This window comes from Panicum hallii, chromosome 3, assembly GCF_002211085.1.
Source record: "Panicum hallii strain FIL2 chromosome 3, PHallii_v3.1, whole genome shotgun sequence".
Classification (NCBI taxonomy): Eukaryota; Viridiplantae; Streptophyta; class Magnoliopsida; order Poales; family Poaceae; genus Panicum; species Panicum hallii.
In genome coordinates this window covers 23,773,506-23,797,177 of record NC_038044.1, presented here as the reverse complement: position 1 = coordinate 23,797,177, position 23,672 = coordinate 23,773,506, and the positions used below count along the sequence as shown (strand labels likewise).

The window sequence follows — 23,672 nt, the reverse complement described above, 5'->3', positions numbered from 1 at the left end:
TTTGAGATGGCATCTTCATAGTCATTTATTGCTCGCTACCAAGGTTTAAGATGAATATAAGTTAATTTTATCTTTTTACCAATTATGTGAAAACAATTAGTTACCATGTTTATAGCCCGCTTCAAATCCAGCCCATCTAGCAGATTTGATCCGCTTTAGCCCATATAAATCGTGTCTCGCACTCTTGACCGTTGGATCAACTTGGACGATGCAGATGCACTCGGCGTCGAATAAAACGCTCGTCGTCCTCCCTCCCGCCGAACCCTACGACCTACTCCTTCCCGGCCGCCCCATTGTCCGTTGCTTCCTCCGCAGCGTGCACCTTCACCAGCAGCACCAAGCAGCAGCAAAATTCCTTCTTCATACACGCAGCAGCAAAACCGAACCCTTTCTGTGCTCCCATCTCCCTATACGAAACAGCAAAAAGCAGCAAAATTTTTCCCTCTACATCCGGTCTTTTTTCCCTTCCCCCTCCCATGGCTGTGCAGTGCCTCTGCAGGGCTAAGCCACTACATCCTCTCGCGTGGGGGGACTGCGCGGTGTACAGGGCTGCGCCTCCGCATCGGGAGGCTTGCGGGGCTGCAAGCCGCGCGGGGACGCCCTTCCGCATCCGCCGGCGTGCGGATCTGCGAGCCGGGCGGGGCCGCGCCAGCACATCCGCCAGCTTGCGGATCTGCGAGTTGTGTGGGGCCAAGACGCGGCGTCTGCTGGCGTGCAAGCTGTGAGCCGGGAGGGGCCGAGCACCTATGTGTGGTGCCGAGTTGGAAGCGTGCACGAGGAAGTTGAACGGCCAGTGGTTCCGGAGGCCTTGATTGCAACAGGGGTATGTATGTCAAATCACAGGGTCCCAGCAAGCACATGAGTTTCCTGCCTTAAACTCTACCAGAATCAAGTAATCCTAGCTAGTTTATAGAATCAATTAGTGCTTGCTATTGATAAGTGTTTTCTTCTTCGGTTGATTCTTCCTACAATGATTAGATGACAGGAATAGTTGGCGATGCCCACATATAAGCATGAAGAAGCCAGCATGAAGAAACTAGCATTGCAAACGGCACTTCTTGTCTGGCTAGCTATATCAAATATCCGTGGATCTCCTTCAAGCCTTATAGGTTAATAACTCAATCCTCCTCGGTTCAGACCCAGGGGTAGCTAATCAATCACTTTGCTGAAACATCTAAAATTTGTAGGAAAAAATAGGTAAAGGTTTGACATATGTTAAACAATTGGAACTACAGGTGGAAACTTTGCGTAATTTTTAAAAAATCTTAATCGTAAAGTATCTGCATTTTAGCAAGTCAATATTTGGTTGTACTCATCCAATGGCTTAACCTTATTGTCTAAATAATGTGCAAGTCCAGCTAGCCTGGTGTCTGATGTGGCCACTGATATATCTCTTCTGAACTGATGTGTTTGTGTTGAGTAGAACTGAGTCATGAAACTATCCTTTTGCAGGGATCGATTTGACGACTTGGATAAGGAAGAAGTTGATCACCATGATTTTGTAGTGAGATGAGGGTAAATCTGAGTCTATAGATAAACATGATAACTGATAGTGCTTGTGTATTTAGAATCATGTGTTTACTCGAGGCTTGTAGGATAAATGAACTTGCAATGATCTTGCAATGATAACTGATATTGCTTTTGAAAATGAGATCTTGCTTTTGATGTACGTGCGAGGATGAGTTGGCTAAATGCATGGTTAATTGTACGTGTGTACATTTTAAAAATTTATTGATATATTTTTTTTATTGTTGGTATTCATTTTCTTGGCGGCTGGCAGCCAAGCAAAGGGTCGCCAAGGAAACAACTATTTACCTTGGCAATTGAGGGCTGCCAAGGTAACAGCTTTCCTTGGCGGTTTCCAACGGCCAAGAAAATTATTAATTTGGCGGTTGTCGACTGCCAAGAAAACTATTTACTTGGCAGTTGGAACATACCGCCAAGAATCTCATTCTTGGCATCCAGCTGCTAAGAAAATCGAGTTTCTTTAGCTCTCTATTCTTGGCGAATTTTGCTTGGCGGTTGGCTACCAAGAACTGTTTTCTTGGCGGTTTTGGTATATTCCTTAGCGGTTTTTGCAATTCCAGATTCTGGTAGTGTTTAGCTATAAGTGGAATAAAATCTTATCAACAGTAAAAGAAATGTTCCACTCTCCTTTTAGAAATGTGATACGCCACAATTCGATGATCTCTTATGATGCTTATATTCCACTTTATCTTATAATTATGTTGGCAATAATTAACTTATTTTAGCTTAGCCAACTCATTTATTTGAACACATTTCTTTTTTATGAAGTAGATCATTGTCCACTTTTACTCCAGGAGCAACAACTTAAGGAGTGAACTTAAAAGTCCTAATCAATGCTAGACATGCTTAAACAATTTGTACTAGGGATTGCTCCCCACATCCTTATTAGCATGATCACAGAAGCTATATTTCTTTAATCAGGTTGCTCCATTAGTCAGTCAACTGATGAGAAAATCGTTGGATTGTCTTTATCATTTTAAATGTGTGAAGCCTTATCTGACGAGAGTCAAATTTGTGTGTATTAACAATAATTTCATTCATATTGCTTATAGGGTACTAAAATAATAGCTGGAAACTTATGGCTGAATAGGGATATGACATAAACAACATTGATATCCACAGTAAACGCGAATAACAATTTATCATGATAGAAAACCATATAAGTTAGATTTACATCATGTTGATGCTAAAACTTAATAATTCTACTTCTCATCACCGTTGGGTAGAAAACGAAGAAGAAATAATAAATAATAAGATCTGACTCATGAACTACTTATAAAAGGGCTAGTTCATGTGATAAATAAACACAAAATGCTTTGCTCATTATGTAAACATGAGCCATCCTAAGTTCTTAGGAAAGACATTAGATCTCTAATTGGAACTTCTCGTTGGTTCCATCCCAATTATAGACATTTAAAACACACCTTACCATAAATTATTTAAAATACACCTTATCGTCACTTTATAAAGGTGCTACTAGGAAATCCTAAGAATAACATAATTATATGTCTAACCAAAATTTCTCATTGGTCCTATTTTGGTTAGGACAGACATAATCATGACAGAGTCATAATGCGGAATATAATACTTAGATTCTAATAATGCATACAATGAAAAAACTTGCTTAATGTAGCCTCTTTCTTATCTTTTAACTTATATTAAAAGAAGAACCTTAATATCAAAGGATTTTGCACCACCGTTGCGCAGGAGCAAAATTTAAATAACTTAGCATTAACGCTGCAGAAAACTTAATTTTGCATGACCCTTGGGTAGAAGCAAAACACCATAAATTAAACTAAGCATCTTATGGACAAATAACTAATAACAATGTTGGCCATAAATTAATTATATGCCCAAAATAAAACTAAGCAATTCCGAATAAATTTCACGTTGGTTTTATTTACTCAGAAGGACATCTCATAATTTTCTTAATGTAAAAATGCTCCAAAATAATATTCTTAGTGCTCAGAATTAAATATGGAGAAAATGCACTGAAAATCATCTCTAAAAATAAATAAAACTGAATAAAGGAGGGAAAACTTCGGCGCCTAAAGAAAAATGGGCTCAAGGCCCAAAAACCAATGGCTGAGCCGCCATTTTGGCCTGGCCGCTCCCCCTCCCTCTTCCGACCTGGGCCCGAGGCCGGCCTCTATGCCCGCCTCAATCAGGGCCGTCTGATTAGATTGGACGGTTGTGCGTGCAAATCGGGCATATAAAGCCCCGGGGCGGCTAGAACCCTAACCCTAGAGCCCTTTCTCCATCTCGCATTCTCAGCAGCTGCCGCCATTGTAGAGCCGTCGCCGGTGCTCTTTGCCCCGGCCTCACCGGCCATGGCTGCGTCGCCGGTTCCGGCCCTTTGGCAGTCACGAAGCCAGTGCGCCACCACAGCTCAGTTTGGCCACGGTGCCGCCGCGTGCCACATGCGCCGCCTTATGTAGCCACTCAAGCGGTGGTGCTCCGGCCGCTGCCCGCCACCTCACCACCGGCCTGCGGTGCCCTGGCCGGTACGTGGCCGCGCGCAAGAGCGTGTGCGGAACGCCGGCCACCGCCGCCGCCGGTTATCCTCATGGCGCCGCCGTGCCATGGCGTGCCGTGCCGCCATGGAGCCTTGGTGCCCTGCGTGGCCTTAGGGCCGCCACGCGTGTGCGGCTTGGCAGCCGCTGGGCCTTCGGCCTCTGCGTGGCCTTACGCCGGCTTTGCTCTAACCGCTGAGCCCTCGCGAGCCCCTCACCGGTGGAGCATGCGCTTGGTCGCTTGCGCCACCGTCGAGTGGTCCGTGTAGTGCTCCTCACCGCGGGGACGTGCAGCGGCGGTGGCTTGTCCTTTTTTGGTCTTCTATTGTAGGGAGTTTTTATCTAATGGGGTTTCTTGGTGTTCTCGGGTGGGGATCTTACAGATATGATGGCTTTCTACTCAATCCTTTTCTTCTTACTCTCGGATCTTATTCTTTTCATGCGAGATCATTTAGAAACTGATAGATCTATACTAAAAATATGAAGAAACCGAATTTATTGCACACTAACGAGTAAGAATTAACTTAATTGATCTTAGGGTTCATGATTAGACTAACCTAGCTCTTGATGCCAAATGTTAGGAAAAATACATTTCTGATTCGTAGGATCTTATAGCCTAATTACATGAACACCTAATATAGTAGTTAATCAATAGTTAATTGAACTCAGTCACTTACATGTGGATCAGTAGACCCCCTTAGGGGCGCTGACGACCCTGTGCCTGCTTGATGCGTGGCACACATGTACACCGGTGAAGAACACCATCACCGAATGGATGGTGGCCCGTGGTGGCCTTCAAATCCGTGCCTGTGCTGAGAGGATTAGCTTAGGAGATTATTTCTTCATCACTTCTCTTAGGTCTTTAGGGCCCTTTAGGACTTGGTAATTTGAACCAAGGTACGATCAATTCCAACAGGAAAATCTTCCGGCAGATGCATAGGTTTTCATGTAATCGGAGCCGATCGACGTAGGCTTCTCTATGACAAATACCAACTGGTGTGTTACTAGCCACAAGGCCCAACATTGATGCCCTCTATATATCCTTTCCTGTAGGCAAGATCATCGTGATGCTTTCTAGTTTCTACTGTACTGTAGCTGGACATGCGACACCTATTCTCCGGACGTGACGGATTCTGTCTACAGGCTACAGTGCCAAGCAGATCCCAACACATTCAGTGATAATATTATTCCTCATTCATTAAAAAAAATAATATCATTCCTCGCAAAAAAAAAGGTGATAATGCCATGTACTTGTTTCTATTCGTCAGAAATGCTCAAGCTGCCATAAACGGCAGATGACAACCAGAAGACAGACCATGCTCACTGAAATTCATTTACCTCATGGAAAAGAAAGACCACATTGTTTACTGTACTCAGATGTTCAGAGATCGACGCAGAGCACAGCAGCAAGATATACCTTTGTATACACCACTGGCTTCAACGAATAAACGAATCTGAGAAAAGTGTGTGCAATGGGCTAAGCAAGCACAGCACACTATTCTCAGAGACCATGAACCAAAAAATTTCAACAAATGTAATCTTACAGCATCCTACCTAAATTATGACGAAGAGGCTTCGTCCTCCACACCCTTCATGACGACGGAGCACAGCACCTGCTTCGAGATGTGGGTCTCCAGCTCCCTTGATACCTCGGCCAGCCTCAGGTCGAAGTTGCTCCGGTACAGCTGGGGCTTCGGAGATGATGACCCCGAGAACCGCCTTCTGGGGCTTGAGATCCTCACAGTCGTTGGTGATTCTGACAGCCAGCTCTTGGTGAAGACCGGCACGATCTCCTTCCCAGCTGTGATGTGTTTTCTCTCCGGATTCAGAGGGCCACGCTTGGTCTCCACTGGCAGTGGTTTCATCGGTGAGGTGGGCAGCTTCTGTCTGATCCGCTCTCGTGCGCGCTCAGCTGCTGCCATTGCCTTCTCCTTGCTCATCTTGATCAACGTCCATGGATTGATTTGGATGTCATCCTTCCCTCCTGATGCATCCATTTTGTCGCTCTCGATCCTGATCGACAGCTTCCGAGTACTCTGCGTTAAATTTGAAAAGAACTTTGTTATCAAAGGATCACTGAATAGTACCAGTACAACAGTGAAGCAATTCATTGTTTCTTACTTCATTCCCTTCATCCTTTCTGCAAAAGATCCTTGACAGGAAAGATGGCTTCTCTGGTGAGTCAAAGTCGATGCTCTCATCAGAATCTGAATCTTCGAATGGATCAAATGCCGCTCCTTCTCTCATTGCAAGAATGTAGTCATAGGTCCTCATGCCCTGCAGTGAACCATGTTCAATTGTTTTCAATTTTATTTTCTAAAAAGGAGTATATACAGCAATTCTGAACCTAGCATGTAATACAGCTATTGAGCTATTGACATGAATGCCTGTTGCTCAACATTATACTAGAAATACCAGTTACACACCTTTTTGATAAGGACCATGTGGAAGAAGAAGAGCTGACCCAGAGCTGCAGTACTGTATAATGTGAAGATAACAAAAGCCATCTATGGAAAAAATTGCAATTCAAATGTTAACTTTAGAACTTACTAAATACTGAAATCATATCTAGTTGCATGTTGCGTCCTGATTACTTACTGACAATGCCGCATGAGCTCCTTTTGGGAGTCTAATATGTAGCCTGTGCTCCATTTCCATTTTGACTCCTTTGCTGTCAACAAAGCAACGAACGAAGATTGCAATCGCCGTTCCTCCCTCAATAACAAGCTGATCACAAAGTAGGTCAGTGTAAGCTAATTATTAGTTATCAAACCCAATAAATCTTGGATATGAATAATTGAATAGAATCTTGAAAACAAAATCTCGTACAAATTATTGGCACCTACCATCAACAGGACAAAGAACATGAGCAGAATAAATGTTGCATAGTTCCTTCTTCCAATGCAATTGTTCAGCCACTACGTGAAACAAACCATAAAAGATTAATTCATTTGGAATTCTAGGAGTTGGGATCAAGTCAGGATTTGGGGATTATAAATGAAATGCTAGTTTTGGCCGTTACCCTGCAGTGGTGATCAAATCCATCAACACAGCGCTCACAGGTCTTGCAGTGCTTGCTGCGCAATTTCACCTGTAGAATATTTGTAGTCCCGTTTAGATTGTTGGGCCATTGTTCTAAATGTCCAAACTTCAGAATTTTGAAGGCATTGCATGGGTTCAATTCATTTTAACATAGTAACAAAACTACAAACATTCGGAATTTCCAGACAAAGATCATTTCAAACTTAATAACGAAATTCCCAACCATGGTATTTCACAAACAGTGTCGGCATTCAATTCATTTAACATATTAGAAGTTGGGAACTAGTCCATCCACATCGGACTAAATAGGGGCATTTGCTGCTACGTTTCCCTCCTGGACAGACAGAGCGACATCACCAGCAATGCGCAGAGGGGAAGAACGGAAGCCAATACCTCACAGTCGCAGATGGGGCAGAAGGAGATGTCGTGACCGTCCGCAGCGGCGCAAGGCGAGACGATGTCGTCGAGGCTGGAGAAGGCGAAGGGAAGCATGGGGTCGAGCTGCACGCTGGTGTTCCACTGCTCGAGGTAGCTCCTCCGCACCCAGCGGTTGGTGACCCGCGTCTCCACCCGCCGCAGCAACCGCACCGCGTACCGCCACAGGATGTAGCCGTACCGCAGCCGCGGCAGCCTCCCCGCGCCGCCATGGCCGCCGCCCCGCGCGAGTTGCCGCTTCCGCTTGTCCTTCTTCGCTTCCGTCCGGTCGGACGGGTCCACCGCCGTGCAGCGCACGTAGAGCGCCGCCGCCGCCACGGCCTGGAGACGGAACAGATCGGGAATTCAGCTCCAGAAACACGACGCGGCGCATAAAAAGGCAAAAAATTGTGATGATGCCGTCACGGTTGGGCCTGGGAGAGATGTGCGGACCGAGAAGGAGAAGGCCCCGAGGAGGATGTTCCCGGGGAGGGTGTTGCCGATGTAGGGTCCCAGGACGACGTAGAACGCGGCGACGAGGAGCGCGAACACGGCCGCGCCCACTAGCTGCACAGGCACGCGAAAAATACAGAGGCGACGGTGAGCTTCTCAGGACGGCACGGGGAGGAAGGGGGCAGAGTGCTCTCTGAGGAGGCGGGGCGGACCTGGAGCGGGTGGAGGGGGAGCTGCCATCCGTGGCGGCGGCGCCAGGGCTGCCGCGCCATCGCCGCCGTCACGATGTCCCTGTCGCCGCAGCCCATCGGTGAGATCTGTCCAGGGCAACTGAGCTGCTCTGCGCTCCGCCCCGCCCTCCCCCCCCTCGGGTCAAGTCAAGTGGGGTGCGGGTGGGCGGTGTGTGTCTGGCGCGTGGGGCCGGGCCGCCGCCCCAGCAACGGTCGGCTGCGTCCGTCCAACGTCTTTCCTTTTTGTTTTGCCTGGCTCGTGCGCGTTTCGAAATTCGAATGGGCCTGTGGGGGCTGTGGGGGTCAGGGCATCCAACGCTTACTAGTACTTTGCGCACGCCTCTTCGCGCCTATAGTTACTGAGATTTATATAATTTTATTAACATAGTGACATTGATATTAACTTTACAACATCAACTTACAACATTAAGATACATTTTTTTATATAAAAGATGAATGGCTAAAATTAAATGAATGAAATATTGGATCTCTTGAGCGCCATTTCCAAATCTGTTTGCCACGAGTTGCTCGGAGGCTGCAAAAAAGGGCGGAGAGATTCGGCTAGTTTGGGGCTTATCAAAGGAGGTGAAGGTGGAGCATGGATCTGGTTGGGGATTCGGAAATTTCTCGGCGGATTGAAGATTGGAAGCACGGATTTTACCTTAAGTTACCGCGGGGTTAAATAACCAGCGGCCGGATATAGTTTTACTGTTCCGAAGTTGAAGAGTCATCACAGGGAATATTCGCAAGCCGAGGGGTCATTTGGTGGATTTTTGGATAAATTATTCGATTAATCATTTTTCAGGGTTAATTGTCCCGAAAAAAGGGGTTTTTTGAATTCTAAACCTAACTTCCATCATCTGTACCATCACACCAATTATTTTCCAAGGAAATATTTTTTCACTGCATGCCATGACTTTTGGAACCTTTTTTCCAAACCTGAGAGATTTGGATTCAGGGCTCGGGGGCTGCGGGATACATGGCATTGACTACTTATTTTTTGAATATATTCCAAAAGTTAGTAAGGAAGATTCAAGACTAATGTGACTCTCAGCCTGATTCTTCGATTCAGCCTAAGGCTCAGGGGCTACTCCATATGGAGTGCGATTTTTCATCGCACACCATACCAAAGAAGTAATTCGGGGCATGAGCACCTCATAGCTTTGATGCAGCCAAGGAAGTACTCAAAGAAGAATTTCAAGACGGAACTTCAAAAGAAGTCAAAGACTACTTTGGAAGTACTCGAGGAGCCTACAGAACTCAGCTATGAAGAGCTCGGGGGCTTGTCAGACCCGGGACTACGGGACTGCGTACATAACGTAGTTCATACGAAATAAGGGATAGGACATGTCCTATACCTTATCTATGTTATACTCTACTCGCATGCGAAGTAGAACTAGACGATACAGAAGGAAGCTACTCGAGTTGTATTTGAGTACGGTTCCTAGGCTAGTGTCGCCATACGCTAGGCTTCGAGTATATGGGCGCTGAAGATCCATCTCGGATGTGCGCAGAGGAGCTGACTGACGATGCCGCGCTCATCCGGATGAAGCGAGTGCTGCTGGATGTGAACGCAATTCCCTACGTCCCGGAGTTGTTCTTTGCACAAAATCCTCAAAGCCGGTAAGTATTCGACTACTTTGGAATAATTTCTATTGTTCTGCAACCGCTGACTGAAAATCCTCTGCAGGAACACATAGAGTTATACCAGAGTTATCCACCGCAACCCGACATCCCCCGACCGGACCACCTGTCAGACCCGGGGCTACCGGGCTGGGCATGTAGCGTAGTCTACGGAGGTTTAAGAGATTAAGTTCGTCTTATCTCTTATTCATTTGTTTATCTTTTATTTATCCCGTTTAAATAGAAGATAGAGCTAACCGACGCGGAGAGGATTTATCCGAGACATGTTCTGGTAGGATCCCTCGGCAAAGGTTTGTTAGCATCTTTGTAACCCTGGCCTCTCGGATATATAAGGGAGGTCAGGGACCCCCTCGAAACAGGAGATCATTAGGTCATTCTATACAGAAGGCAATACAAACCATACAGGACGTAGGGTGTTACGCTCCGTGCGGCCCGAACCTGTCTAAGTCTTGTGTTCCTTGCACCTTCGAGTTCCTGATCTCGGCGTCCCCTCACCCAAAACTTACCACCTTGGGTATATCCCACGGTGGGCAGCCGGTTAAACACCGACAGCTGGCGCGCCAAGTAGGGGAGCGCGTCGAAGATCCACCGGCGAGCTCGATGGCTTCGTTCAGATTCGTCAGGTCGGTTCCCTCTCAGGGCACGACGTTTGTTTTTGGTTCATGGGTCTGCATCGCAGATGGTGCGGGCAGTTTCCGGCGATTCCTCGTCGACATGAAGCCAAAGACCTCCGCTACGGATTTCCGCAGCGACCTCGACAAGTTTGTCGACGACCTCGACAACTTGCCGCTCCATGCTCCCGCAGCACAGGTCAAGGTGGAGTCCGCTTCAGCCTCGACTTCTTCTGGTGTTGCGGCAACTCTCCCTGGTTTGGACTTGTTCCAACCTAGGGATTTGCTTAGCCGATCTCAGCTCGGTTTGTGCGAATCGGCCACTGGTCTTCAGGAGGCCGACGCCTTTGGGTCCCTCTCCATGTTTGAGAAGGACCTGGACTTGTTACTCCAGATCGAAAAACTTGAAGCCATCGCGTGTCGGGGGGCTTCGGGTTGTTCCGGTACCGGTGATCTGGTGGTCACCTCCTTGCCGGGGGGGCACGTGGTGCACTGGAGGGGCGTAACGCTCCCCAAACCACTCGAGGCAGAGGGTCGACTCGTGGCTCACCTCGAGCCCTTGCCTTTTCAGGAAGGCAGGCCGTTGGCCACCGCGGCGGAGGGGACGACTGAACTAGTCGACGAAGGTTCTCATGAGCTTTCCTCCCGCCAGGTGCTGATGGCCGAAGAAGGCGAGGACGGTGGGGATTTTCTCATCGACAATTTTGAAGCGATCTCCGAGGATGAGATCACGGCCAATGTTGGTGACGAGAACGACGCCGATCGTGAAGCGCGGAGGGCCAGAAACAGGGCCCGCACAATCCGGCGGAGGAGGGCCAACGAGCGTAGGCGATCTATGCATCGCGAGCTTGATCCTGAGTTCGCCGCTGTCAGCGAACGGGGGTTTCGGACTCCGGTGGCCAACATCGCCAGGGTTACGGCCATCCTCGAGCGCAGCCATGACCCGGAGGTACGTCAAGCACTCTTGTACGCGCAGAGGGCTTGGATCCAGTTGGATCAACACAACCCGGCGCCTACCGTCAGGGAGGAGCGCGTGGGCGAGAGTCGAAGTCAGACCCACAGCCGAACGGCTGGCGGCCGTCCCCGACGTCAACCCAGCAACGACAACGCTTGCGGGAGCCAGACCCCTGGCGGGAGGCAGCAGCCACCGCAAGGGGGTCAGCCACGACAAGCCCATCATCGACTCCCTCCGGAGGATCTGCGCCAACACATCAATGAAGGCCGCGATGCGCGCACCGTGATTTCTTCCAGGCGCAAGACCCGTGAAGAAGTCGAGAATGAAGGTACTGACTGTAGCGATCGATTTCCTGCTTTTTCTGCTCGTTTCAGCAGCTACAAGTACCCGGAGGGCTTCAAGCCGATCGGCATCACCAAGTACGACGGCAAGCAGGTTCCCCAGCAGTGGCTTCGTTGCTACTCCACGGCCATTGACGTCGCGGGGGGCTCAAATATCACCAAAGTCGTCTACTTCCCGATGGCTTTGGACCCTGCGCCGCTCACTTGGCTGGAGAGCCTCGGCAGCAACACAATCGACTCTTGGGAACGACTTAAGAAGGTCTTCATCGATAATTTCCAGGGAGCAATTACCCGTGCAGGTACTCGACACGATCTTGCCCAGTGCAAGCAGGAACGTAACGAGCTTCTACGGTCCTACACGCGTCGCTTCTTCGACGTCCGCGCCACCATCGCGAACATCTCAGAGGAGGACATCATCGACTGCTTTTACAACGGCATCACCGACCCGAGCATATACAGAGATTTCGGGCGGAACAGGCTGAAGACCGTTGCGGGCCTTTGTGATATGATGCACGATTGGTCCGAGCAGGAGGAGAAGATGCGGGAGCGGTTCCCGCGGCGCCATGATAGCAATCTGCGGCGCCCAAACGACAACCGCAGCGACAAAGGCCACCTTCTTCCCAGCGCCGCGGCTGAAGCGAAAAAGGCTCAAGCAGCTGATGCTCTGTCCGGTGGTGAGACGACCGAAAGCGGGAGCCCCTGGTGGAAAGGGAAACCGAAGGGAAAGCAAAGAAGAACAACTCCCCCGGATCATCCGTGGAGTTGGCCGAAGCTTTGCCAGTGGTCCCTCAGGGTCGTCAGGTAGTGCGCAAACGTAAAGCGCATGTAGTCGAACTCCCCAGGTATGAAGTTGCTGTCCTGTAGAATTGTCAAATAGCAAAGTTGTTGCATGCTTACATTGTCTGTTTTGCAGTCCCTCGGCTTCTCCACCCGACCCCAAGCGCCAAAAGGTGACCAGGACCGAATTTGCTGGGGATGATGTTCTAGCAGATGATGCCGCAGAAACTGCTGGGACGGACCCATCGACTACTTCAGAAAGGATGGTAACCATTGCCGTGGCAGGTACCTCGCAACCAGCTGGTGTGACGCCGCCACAGACAACGAGTACCGTGGTTGAAAAACCACGAGCCTTGAGACTGAAGAAAGCTGTCACGAAGAAATCTTCGCTGTAAGTGTAGATCCTTTTTGCATAATGCATATCTTGTCCATTTCAAGTTGTTTAATGTTACAACTGATTCTACTTCATTAGGTCTATGACTGCCATGACATTTAAGCCAAAGCCTGTCTCGGCTACTCCAGCCCCCGAGCCGCTAGCCCCCGAGGAGGACTCGACACTGCCCGACCCACCACCCCCCGAGCCCCAGTGACCCGAAGCCAGTGCCGGTGGTGAAGAACAAGTCGAGGCTACTGATGCCACTCCTGCAGATGGCACAAGTAAGTGTCTGACCTCCCATAGCTAACTGCTTAGACCACAAATATCTTGTACTGAATGCGTCTTGACTTGCAGGTACCCCACAACCACCAACTGAAGAAGCGACGGGTACCTCAAGGAACCCTGAAGATCTGCTGGTGTCCGGGAGTGGATACCAGAACATCATCACCACAGATCTAGTGGATGATCCACTCCTGATGGTCAACAACATGCGATACTTCCAGAAGATCTCCAAGGAGATGTACCAATATACCGTGGTAAGGCATGATTACTCCTCTGCCATTATACTTTGTCGAGTTGCTTGTCTTAATCCTTCCCCTTATGCAGGATGTGGCCAAACTCTCACAACGAAAGTCCAAAAAGCTGAAAGCAGTCGTGAGTGGCCTCCAGGAACTCTGAGCAAAGGATCAACGCATATCAGAAGAGCATATGAAGAACATGTATCTTTAGCGAGAGCTCGACAAGCTGAAGTTGGAGCGGACGCGAGAAATGTGGCTCCTCAAGAACGATCTATGCAACCTCGAGAAGGCCAACTCCGAGCTCCAGGAACAACTCAAAGAGCAGAAAAAGGCGCACCAAGGCAAGACCTTTCTTCCCTTGAGTACTTTCTCTTAGCAATTTATCTTAAATTCTGAAAACTATCTTCACCAAAGAGCTTAGAAAAATCTTAACATATAAAGAAGAGCTACTTACTGACGTGAAGAATATGTTGTATCGTTGTACAGATGACGTCGAGAGGCTGCAGAAGGTGATCACCGATACTGAACAATAGTTCATCGGATGCCTTCAGCAGATCAAGACGCTGGGCGAAGAAAAGGAGCAGCAACAGAAGGAGCTGGAGCAGCGCCAGAAGGAGCTGGAGGACCTCAAGGGGGCCGCCCAACAGCTTATTGACATGGTGGACCCACAAGAAGGCGACGAAGCAGATGGCGATCCTTGCTGGAGTGACTCCTCAGAGCACCGCAGAAAGTCCTCAGCTTCCTCACCGAAGCCCCCATCACGTGTGTTAGCCATGCGCTTAGTTTTGTAAAATCCTTTTGGCCTGAGGCTCAACTGAAAGTATTCGCGCAGGGTGTGGCTGCAGAGTGCCCTGAAGAGCAATTCAACGAGTACCTCCTAGAAGCCCGACCTGTAGCTGAAAAAATAGTAGAAAGTGTAATACAGGATTGAGATGTTGTAAAAACAAGTACTCTTCTCCTTGTATATATCTACCATTGATGTCTCCACTTGTATTTGCCTTGTGACTTCTGAATTGTCATCCATGTTCATAGACTAAGTAGTAGACACTACCTTGGGTGCAACGACCCTGGAAGTAATCGAAGTAGCTCCTCATAGGAACCCGTCCAACAAGTTAGATATAACCCGATCAAGCGGATCTAACCAGTTAGGAAAGAACGCGAGCATCATCGCCTGACTGCCGTGCCTATGGCAAGAAGTCGAAACTACCCCGAGTGCAACGACTCTAGGAGTAGTCGATATAGCTCCTCATGTGAGCCCATCCAACAAGTTAGATATAATCCGATTGAGCAGATCTAGCCTGTTAGGAAAAATGCGATCATCATCACAACGACCATCAAAGCTCATAGCAAGAAGTCGATTCATATAAAACATGAATGTGGCTATAGCCTCCATATTTAATGACCATCAAAGCTCATGGCAAGAAGTCAATTCATATAACATAAACGTGGCTATAGCCTCCGTATTGTAACAGAAAATTTACATTCCAGATTCTGTGGCACATAGCCTCCAAATTGAATCAGAAGAAAATCATCCAGGTGCTCGAAGAACAGCTACCCCTGCACGTCGTCTTTATGGGTAAAACTTGCGTAGGTTTTGAACGTTCCAAGAGTTTGGGACGTCCTGGCCCTCGGGGTATTGTAGTCGATAAGACCCCGGTCTTGTAATCTGCTTGATGACAAACGGTCCTTCCCATCTCGAGTTGAGCTTGTGTAAGCCGGACTCATCTTGGATGCGGCATAAGACCAAATCGCCTATACTGAACGATCGTTCTCTGACGTTGCGGTCATGATATCGACGGATCCCTTGTAGGTATCGTGGTGACTAAACAAGAAGTGCAGCGAGCCTCTTCGACAGAGTCAAGCTCTAGCTGCCTTGCTTCATCCGCCTCGCCTTCATTGTACATTTCAACTCTTGGGGATTTCCACATGATGTCAGCTGGCAAGATTGCTTCAGAGCCGTATACAAGAAAAAATGGTGTTTGTCCTATGGCTTTGGACAGCTGAGTCCTGAGCCCCCAAACGACATGTGGCAACTCATGTATCCACTTCCCTCCTTTCTTGCTGTTCGCATCATAAAGTCTTTTCTTGAGGCCCTCGATTATCATGCCGTTCGCCCTCTCGACTTGACCATTGGCCCTTGGGTGTGCAACGGAGACGTACTTGACCTCAATGCATGCATTTTCACAGAACTCTCAGAATTGGTTAGCCGTGAAATTTGATCCCAAGTCCATGATGATGGTGTTCGGGAAGCCGAAGCGATGCAAGATGTCGGAGATGAAATCAACGACCCACCTGGCGCCGTTGTGAAGGGCCCAATCATATCAAGACTACAGCAAGCAAATGGCCAGGATGGCAGTATCATGATAAGATTGTGAGCTGGGAGTGAGATTGCTTGCCAAAGAATTGACAGTTTTGGCATCTCCGTACAAGATCCTCAGCGTCGGACACTGCAGTGGGCCCCCAGAAACCAGCTCTATATGCTTTCCCCACCAGCGTTCTTGAAGCTGCGTGGTTGCCATAAACGCCCTCATGAATCTCCCGTAGTATGTCATAGCCGTCTTCGCCCGTGACGCACTTCATGAGTACACCTGATCGTGCGCCATGCCGGTAGAGTTTATTGTCAACTAGGACAAAACCTTTGCTTCTGCGTATGACACGAGCTACCGCTGCGCTTCTTGCGTCCATCCCTGCCGGTAGTCTTTGGTCCCAGATGAAGTCGATATAAGCCTCTCTCCAGTCCTGTCCAAGCATCATAACCTCCCGATCAGGTTGTTGAAGGCCAGCATCGGTGGTTAGCTGAGGTGAGGACTTGATGAATGGCTGCTTCAGCTCCAGGATGAAAACTCCCGCTGGAACCTGTGCCCGGGTGGATCCTAGCTTGGATAGTATATCTGTGCCAACATTGTGTTCCCATATCACACGATGAACCTCCAGGCCAAAAAATTTATTTTCCAGCTTGCGCACTTCTTGTACATAGGCGTCCATTTTCTCCTTGTTGCAGTCCCATTCTTTGTTGACTTGCTGAATGACCAAAAGAGAATCGCCGTATACAAGTAGTCGCTTGATACCTAGTGATATCGCCAAACACAGCCTGTGAAGCAAGGCTTCATACTCGGCTTCATTATTGGATACCTCCCAAAGGATCTGGAGGACATACTTCAGTTGCTCACCTCTTGGAGAAATAAATAAGACTCCAGCACCACCGCCATCGAGCTTAAGAGACCCATCGAAGTACATGGTCCAGTGCTCTAGCTTGTCGACTGGAGTTGGAATTTGATTCTCTCTCCACTCGGCCATGAAATCGACTAGAGCTTGAGACTTGATCATAGTGCGTGGCTTGAAGTCGATTGACAAAGCCCCCAATTCCACTGCCCACTTTGATATACGCCCCATGGCGTCTTGATTGTGAACAATATCCGCCAATGGAAAATCCGTAATCACAGTGATCTTGTACTCATTGAAGTAATGGTGCAACTTTCTCGAAGTGATTAGTATTACATATAAAAGTTTCTGAACTGCCGGGTATCATACCTTAGATTCGAAGAGTACCTCATTGAGGAAGTACATGGTCCTCTGCACTCCAAACGCATGGCCCTCCTCGCTGCGCTCGACTACAACGACACTGCTGGCAACATGAGTTGTCGCCATAATGTGAAGTAGTAGATCTTCTTCCGGCAGTGGTGCTGCAAGGACCGGAGGTGACTGAAGGTGTTGTTTCAGATCTTGTAGGGCCCGGTCGGCCTCCTCCGTCCACTGGAACTTGTCTCGGAGTTTCAGGGGCTTGAAGAAAGGTAGTCCTCTCTCCCCGAGTCAGGAGATGAACCTGTTCTGGGCTGCCATACATCCTGTTAGTTTCTGCACATCCTTGATTGTGGCCAGAGCCCCCATGTCAGTGATGGCCATAATCTTCACAGGATTGGCTTCAAAAATGCATTTAGTTGGGTTGAGCTTCCACCGAAACCTGCATAAGCTGTTGAACATCTCTTCCAAGTCTGCAATCAGGTCATCGAGATTTCTGGTCTTGATGACCACGTCATCCACGTAGGCCTCAACATTCTGATGCAGCTGATCAGCAAAACATATCTGAATCGCGCGTTGATAGGTTGCTCCTGCGTTTTTCAACCCGAAAGATATAGTTTTGTAGGCGTATGTTCCGAACGGAGTGATGAACACGGTTTTTATTTGATCTTCCTCCTTGAGCGCAATCTGGTGGTACCCCAAATAGCAATCAAGGAAGCCGAGGAGTACACAACCCGCCGTCGAGTCGACAACTTGATCAATGCGCGGTAGCCTGAAGTGATCCTTTGGGCAATGCTTGTTGAGATTGGTGTAGTCAATGCACATTCTCCATTCATTATTCTTTTTCCTTACAAGGACAGGGTTAGCTACCCACTCTGGATGGATTACTTCTTTAATGAAGCCAGCCGCGAGGAATTTAGCTATTTCCCATTTAATTGCCTCACGCTCGTCGTGAGCAAACCTTCGAAGGCGTTGCTTTTTGTGACATTCAGGTAATAAGAGATACAGACCTTAGACTCTAGTGGGAAAGAGGCATGTTTGATATGGGCAATGTAAAGGGCTAGGGGTATATTTGTAATTTCTATACAATATGGGCCTTTAGGTGTAAGATGGGTGGATTGGAAGGTAGCCTTGAAACCTAGGAGAAACATAATTTTAGGGTTAAATTTATGTTATCATAAGGAAAAATAAGCCCTTAAGTAAGAATAGGGGCCTATGTGTAAATAAATATAAGCTATAGGGTCTTTTGTGCAAATAGTTGTGGAATAGAAGTAACTTTCATGTTTACTTGAGGGTCTATTTGTAAAAGTACTTGTCATCATGACATTTCATGAATAATTGCAAATGTATCAAAAATTTGATTAAAATCTCGTTTGGTAAGGACAGGGGTAATTTGAATTTTACCTTGCTAAAAATTTAACAAGTAATGCTGCAAACTTTGAGTTTTTGAATTTGAGTCCTAAAGCAAGTTTGTAGAGCTTGAAAAACTCTACAACTTTCATTTTGGACTTTTCCTCATTTGATCTCTATTTTAGTGGAAATTTTTGGTTTACTGAGAGACCCCTAGACTTTCTAAGTTTTCCAAGTCAGTCCTTCGGATCTTTCCCTCCCTTCTTCTTCCTCTGCACCCCTTCTGCCTTCTGATCACCTGCTCTGCTCCTCTGTTTCCCGTCTGCCGCCGGCACAGGACTCCTCCCCTGGCCGCTGTCCTGTCCTTGCCGGCGTTCATCTCGGGCCTGCCCTCTCCCCAAGCGTCACCCTACCTCTGCCAGCCGCCGTAGCCCCTCTCCGCTGTCCTCTCTCGCGTGCGCCACGGTGCTTCCGAGCGCTCGCCGGCCGCCACCGCATTGTCACCGAAGAAAGCCCAGCACGGCGCTTAAACCTTCTGTCTCTCGTGCGCAACAGCATCGCCTTAACCTCTATGTCTCTTTCCTCCAGGACCTCTGTCAATTCTCGAGCCCCCGATCCACTTTCCACCGCCGCCTTTCTTCTCCTGCTCCGGCAAACACACGGCATCACCGTGGGCAGCCACCACTAGACATCTTCCGTCCCAATCAACCCCTGTGCAAGCTTCCCCGTTACTCACTTGTGCTCGTCAACCCTTTGTTGCCCTCCAATTTCGACTGGAGCTTTGTCTCCGACGAGCGCCGCAGTAGCCGCCCTCGGCCTCAGCGTGGGCAGCACTCCTCGAGCTTTCCCCTGCCACCACGACTCCCTAGCCAGCACCACATCACCACCGTGAAGCTTTACGACCATTTCGTGGGGTCTTTAGTGCCCTACATCAACCTCCCGACAATCGCCGGCATCCATCCTCGCCGCCACCGCCACTGTCCTCGTCGATTACATCTGATCTGACGCATATACTCCCAATGGTTTGTGTCAACAGCTTCCTCACGACCTGCTGAAGCTATTGCACTACTCCTCCACCAACGCCGGTCACCGAAGCCTTGCCATCGACGGTGACTCTCCGCCGCCACCTCGGGTTCTCGTCGGCATCCGCCCTTCTGACCACTACAATCCTCGACACGTGGTGCGTTCAAACCATCGTGAGCTCCTGAGTTGTTCCCCTCCCCTCGGACCTCGCCGCCGGTGATTCCCTCGCCGGAACACGGTCGTCCCCTCTCTGCCCTTCTCCTGTTTCCAGTCAAGGACCGCAGGTTAGAAGGATTAAAAACCCAAGGGTTTTTCTGCAAGGTCCGTGACTCAGTGCAATAGTGCTGATCAGGGACCTCTGTGTAAGAGTTTTTGTTATTTCATGTGAGTAGTGCTGCTGGCTTGTAAAATCAATAGAAAATAGTAGGAAATTCCAAAAATTGCAAAACCTGTTTTGTTGGAAACTAGATTTTAAACTCTACAACTTCTATTAAGTAAGTTTGGTATGAAGCTACATATTTTTGAATCTATTTTAAATCTAAGATAAGGGGGTTTAATATGCATAGCTCCTACATATTAACTTTGTTAATAATGATTTTTGGTATCCAAATTCTATAGATTATGTATGAACTAGTATAGAATTGTCAAACCTATTCTTATTTTGTAAATTGAGTTCTTTTAAAATTTGGACATTTCAGTTTAATTCATACTAGAATTAGCTAAGTATGTCTGCTAAAGCTTAATTAATTAGATCTTTTTGTCAGAATAAGTATATAATTAATCAATGATTAAACTTTCAAGACTTCACAATTTTATTTACCTAAAGTTTGAATTCAAATTGAGATTTGAAGTTAAACTTAAAATGTTTCAAATCCTGTTTTCAGTACATTCAATGATATAGTCAAAAGTTATGTATAAACGATAATTTAAGGCAAAAACTTCTTTTGTTTCACCAGTTCTTGAGTGTTAACCTCTTAAAGTGCAATTTTGCTATGAAATAAATGAAAGAGTGTACATTCCTTAATGTTATATTTTCGCATATCATGTAGAACCATTTACTCTCACCGACGGTGACTACGAGCTAATCTCGGATCAAGTCGTAGAAGTTTCCGAAGACCCCGAGAGCACCGTCGAAGGTCTAACTGAAGCTCCGAACTAAAGTTCAGCAAACCCTGACACTACTGCCCCCAACTCTACACAAGAAGGCAAGCCCCGGACATAACCCACTATTTTAACTACACTGCAATCTATATCTATTTACGTATTATATGCATTAAGTTCTTAGGAATTGCTTGAAACCCTAGTTGCATTTCCCTAGGAACCAATGTATTGAATATTAGCACTTGAGTCCGACTAGCTGCTATGCTAATAGGACCGGTAGAAGTCGGGTGATTCCCTGTCACTCGCGCGATATAGGAGTTGTAATATTTACATCCCTATTGTCACTATAAGGATGACGGACGGGAGTTTTGTGAGGTATCATGGTTGAGATGATACCTCGTCTGTGTTGTTGAATTTGATAAGGTCGCAGTGTGTGGTAGTGCGGGTTAAGCATTTGAAAGTACTAACCACATGCCGCGAAATATGGTAAGCGGTAAGCCTAGTAACCAATCGGCCCAAGGAGTGGACATACCTCCCACCACTCGTCTTGCTTCTTCTGGTTACTTAGTTCGACGTGTCGGAATACGTGTTGCAAGGGCAACCAGGAGTATGGACATGTAGTCGCGCTACAGGCGTACGTCCTGCACTTTGGAAGTGCGTATGGTCCTGCAGTCGCTTGTGGTGGCTCTGATCCATGAGTCGGAATGAAAGGCAAACGGTTGCTTCAGGACGACCCTTTGGTGTTCCAAGCGTGTGAGTTAGGTTTATCCTTGCAAGGTTGAATTCGATTCAGAATCGTCCGCTTTTCATGAAGATTGAGACTGCTCGATCCCTTTACCACATTGAGTAACAAAAGCAATCATATGATTATAAAAAAAATGATGTTTGACCAAAGATTATACCATGCTTGTGTAGATATAGGTGCTCACCTAGAATGGATTATTAACTAGAACCTGAAAGCTAAAAGTTGAAAATAAGGATCTACTCTTTGTCGCTTTTCAGCTGAAAACTAAACCCAGATCCATTACTAGCCTTCATAAGTCTAGCTACCCATCTGCCTGACTGATTGTTCCGGGGTGGGGCTCGTGTAGCTATATTCTGGACTAACCTGTGACACCCTAGGTGTCAAAATTGTAAAATATCAGGAAGAATATGAAATATAAATACATTAAATTAAATGAAATTGGATGAATGTGTGAAATTTGAGTGCATATGTGACAATAAGGACTTATGTGTAATTAGTTCAAAAATATGAGTCCTTTTGTGAAAAATGTTGAATTACAAAGGTAACTCTCAAATTTACACAAAGGGTTAAAGTGTAAAAATATAAGTCATCATTACATTACATGAACTTGCAATTAAGTCCAAAGTTATATGAAATTTATCTAACCAAGGACAAATACTTTGGAAAGTTTGATTTGAGTCCAAAGTTTCTAAATAAAGCTCTCATCTTTAAGTTTTTGAATGTGAACCCTAAATAAAAGAGGTAGGATTTGAAAAGCTCTACAATTTCATGTTAACCATGTGGCAGAACCAACCTGAATTATACCAGCTCAAGTACGCGAGTCCACTCCCGAGGGCTCCAACGTGCTTCAAACGGTATAATCCCTTGGCCTGTCGGGTAACGTCCCGATAAACCACCGATACACAGGATCAATAAGGTTATCTCACACGAAGGTGAGTCCAGAGATACAATCACCATCACAATTTACATAACAGGGAATTACATTACAAGAGTTTATAAAAGTAGTACAAAGTTTCAAACTTAGAGAAAACAATACAAACTGTTTAAGCTATGATTTTTAGCAGCGGAAAACATACACGATGATCTACAGCACGTCGACAAGACAGATGTCATGCTAAGCCCGGGCACGACATCACTCGGTATCATCAATGTTGGCCGGGGACGGATCCCATTCCTCGGACCAACCTTCTGAAAGAGCACAGGGCCAAGGCAAGGGAAGAGTAGGGTCTTCAAGACATTACCTGCAAAACATATAACTAGCAAGGCTGAGTATATTAATACTCAGCAAGGCTTACCCGGGATTGGGTATACTTTAGCCCATAACTAGACTTATGAAGGCTTAAAATAGTTTTGGGTTAAGTTTCAGCTGAAAAACAACTAAGAGTAGGTCCTTATTTTCAACTTTTAGCTTTCCAGTTCTATGTGATTATCCATTCTAGATAAGCACTTATAACTAAGCAAGCAAGGTAGAGCTCTGTATACCAACCATCAGTATTACTCATCATATAGTTGCTCTTGTTACTCTGTGTGATAAAGGGATTAAGTAGTCTCAAACATCGTGAGAGGCGGACGATTCTGAATCGAATTTAACCTTGCAAGGTAAACCTAACTCACACGCTTGGAACACCACAGGGTCGTTCCGAAGCAACCGTTTACCTTTCATTCCGACTCGTGGATCAAATCCACCACAAGCGACTGCAGGACCATACGCACTTCGAAAGTGCAGGACGTACGTCTGTAGCGCGACTACAAAACCCGTACTCCTGGTTGCCCTTACAACACGTATTCCCACACGTCGAACATAAGTAACCAGAAGAAGCAAGACGAGTGGTGGGAGGTATGTCCACTCCTCGGGCCGATTGGCTACTAGGCTTACCGCTTACCATATTTCGCGGCATGTGGCTAGTACTTTCAAACGCTTAACCACCGCTACCACACACTACGACCTTATCAAAATTCAACAACACAGACGGGGTATCACCTCCACCATGATACCTCACAAAACTCCCGTCCGTCATCCTTATAGTGATAACAGGAATGTAAACATTACAACTCCTATATCGCGCGAGTGACAGGAAATCACCCGACTTCTACCGGCCCTATTAGCATAGTAGCTAGTCGGACTCAAGTGCTAGTATCCATCACATTGGTTCCTAGGAGAATGCAACTAAGGTTTCAAGCAATTCCTAAGAACTTAATGCATAGAATACGTAAATAGATATAGATTGCAGTGTAATAAAATAGTAGGTTATGTCCGGGGCTAGCCATTACTGGTGGGGCTGAAGTCAGAAATGTCAATATCTTCCGAACTTTGGTTCGGGGCTTCAGTTAATCCCTTGGTGACATTCACTCGGTCTTCAGGAACATCCTCCGTAGACTCCGGGGAGATCTCGTAGGTACCGTTGCCGTAGTAATCGTATCTACATACAATGCGACATTACATTCAAAGTGCGCACATAAAACTACCTTACTTCTCAATACAGTTACAATCCAACACTCATATAACATACTATTCACATTACACCCAAAAAGA

The 23,672-nt window shown here is 47.0% G+C and overlaps 1 protein-coding gene and 1 long non-coding RNA gene across 2 annotated transcripts; one reads left to right on the top strand and one right to left on the bottom strand.

Moving 5' to 3' along the window:
* Positions 1-276: 276 nt before the first annotated feature.
* LOC112887134 lies at positions 277-1,669 on the top strand. The gene is made up of 2 exons (XR_003227503.1): positions 277-823; positions 1,453-1,669. It is a non-coding gene; the product is annotated as an uncharacterized LOC112887134 (long non-coding RNA).
* A 3,683-nt stretch (positions 1,670-5,352) lies between these two features.
* Positions 5,353-8,257, bottom strand: LOC112885368 (protein S-acyltransferase 18). Its single transcript, XM_025950999.1, has 9 exons — positions 8,162-8,257; positions 7,950-8,063; positions 7,476-7,838; positions 7,063-7,131; positions 6,887-6,958; positions 6,639-6,767; positions 6,467-6,547; positions 6,162-6,317; positions 5,353-6,076 (listed from the first exon to the last, which is right to left on the bottom strand). Exons 1-9 carry the CDS (start codon positions 8,255-8,257, stop codon positions 5,600-5,602), a joined length of 1,557 nt encoding a protein of 518 aa, XP_025806784.1. The 3' UTR covers positions 5,353-5,599.
* Positions 8,258-23,672: the final 15,415 nt, after the last annotated feature.

Excerpts from the sequence above, each read along its gene's own strand:
- LOC112885368 (XM_025950999.1), bottom strand. The coding sequence starts at position 8,257 with ATGGGCTGCGGCGACAGGGACATCGTGACGGCGGCGATGGCGCGGCAG. Across the intron at positions 7,132-7,475 it reads GCCCCATCTGCGACTGTGAG|GTGAAATTGCGCAGCAAGCA; the intron begins GTATTGGCTTCC and ends AATATTCTACAG. Across the intron at positions 6,318-6,466 it reads ACATGGTCCTTATCAAAAAG|GGCATGAGGACCTATGACTA; the intron begins GTGTGTAACTGG and ends GGTTCACTGCAG.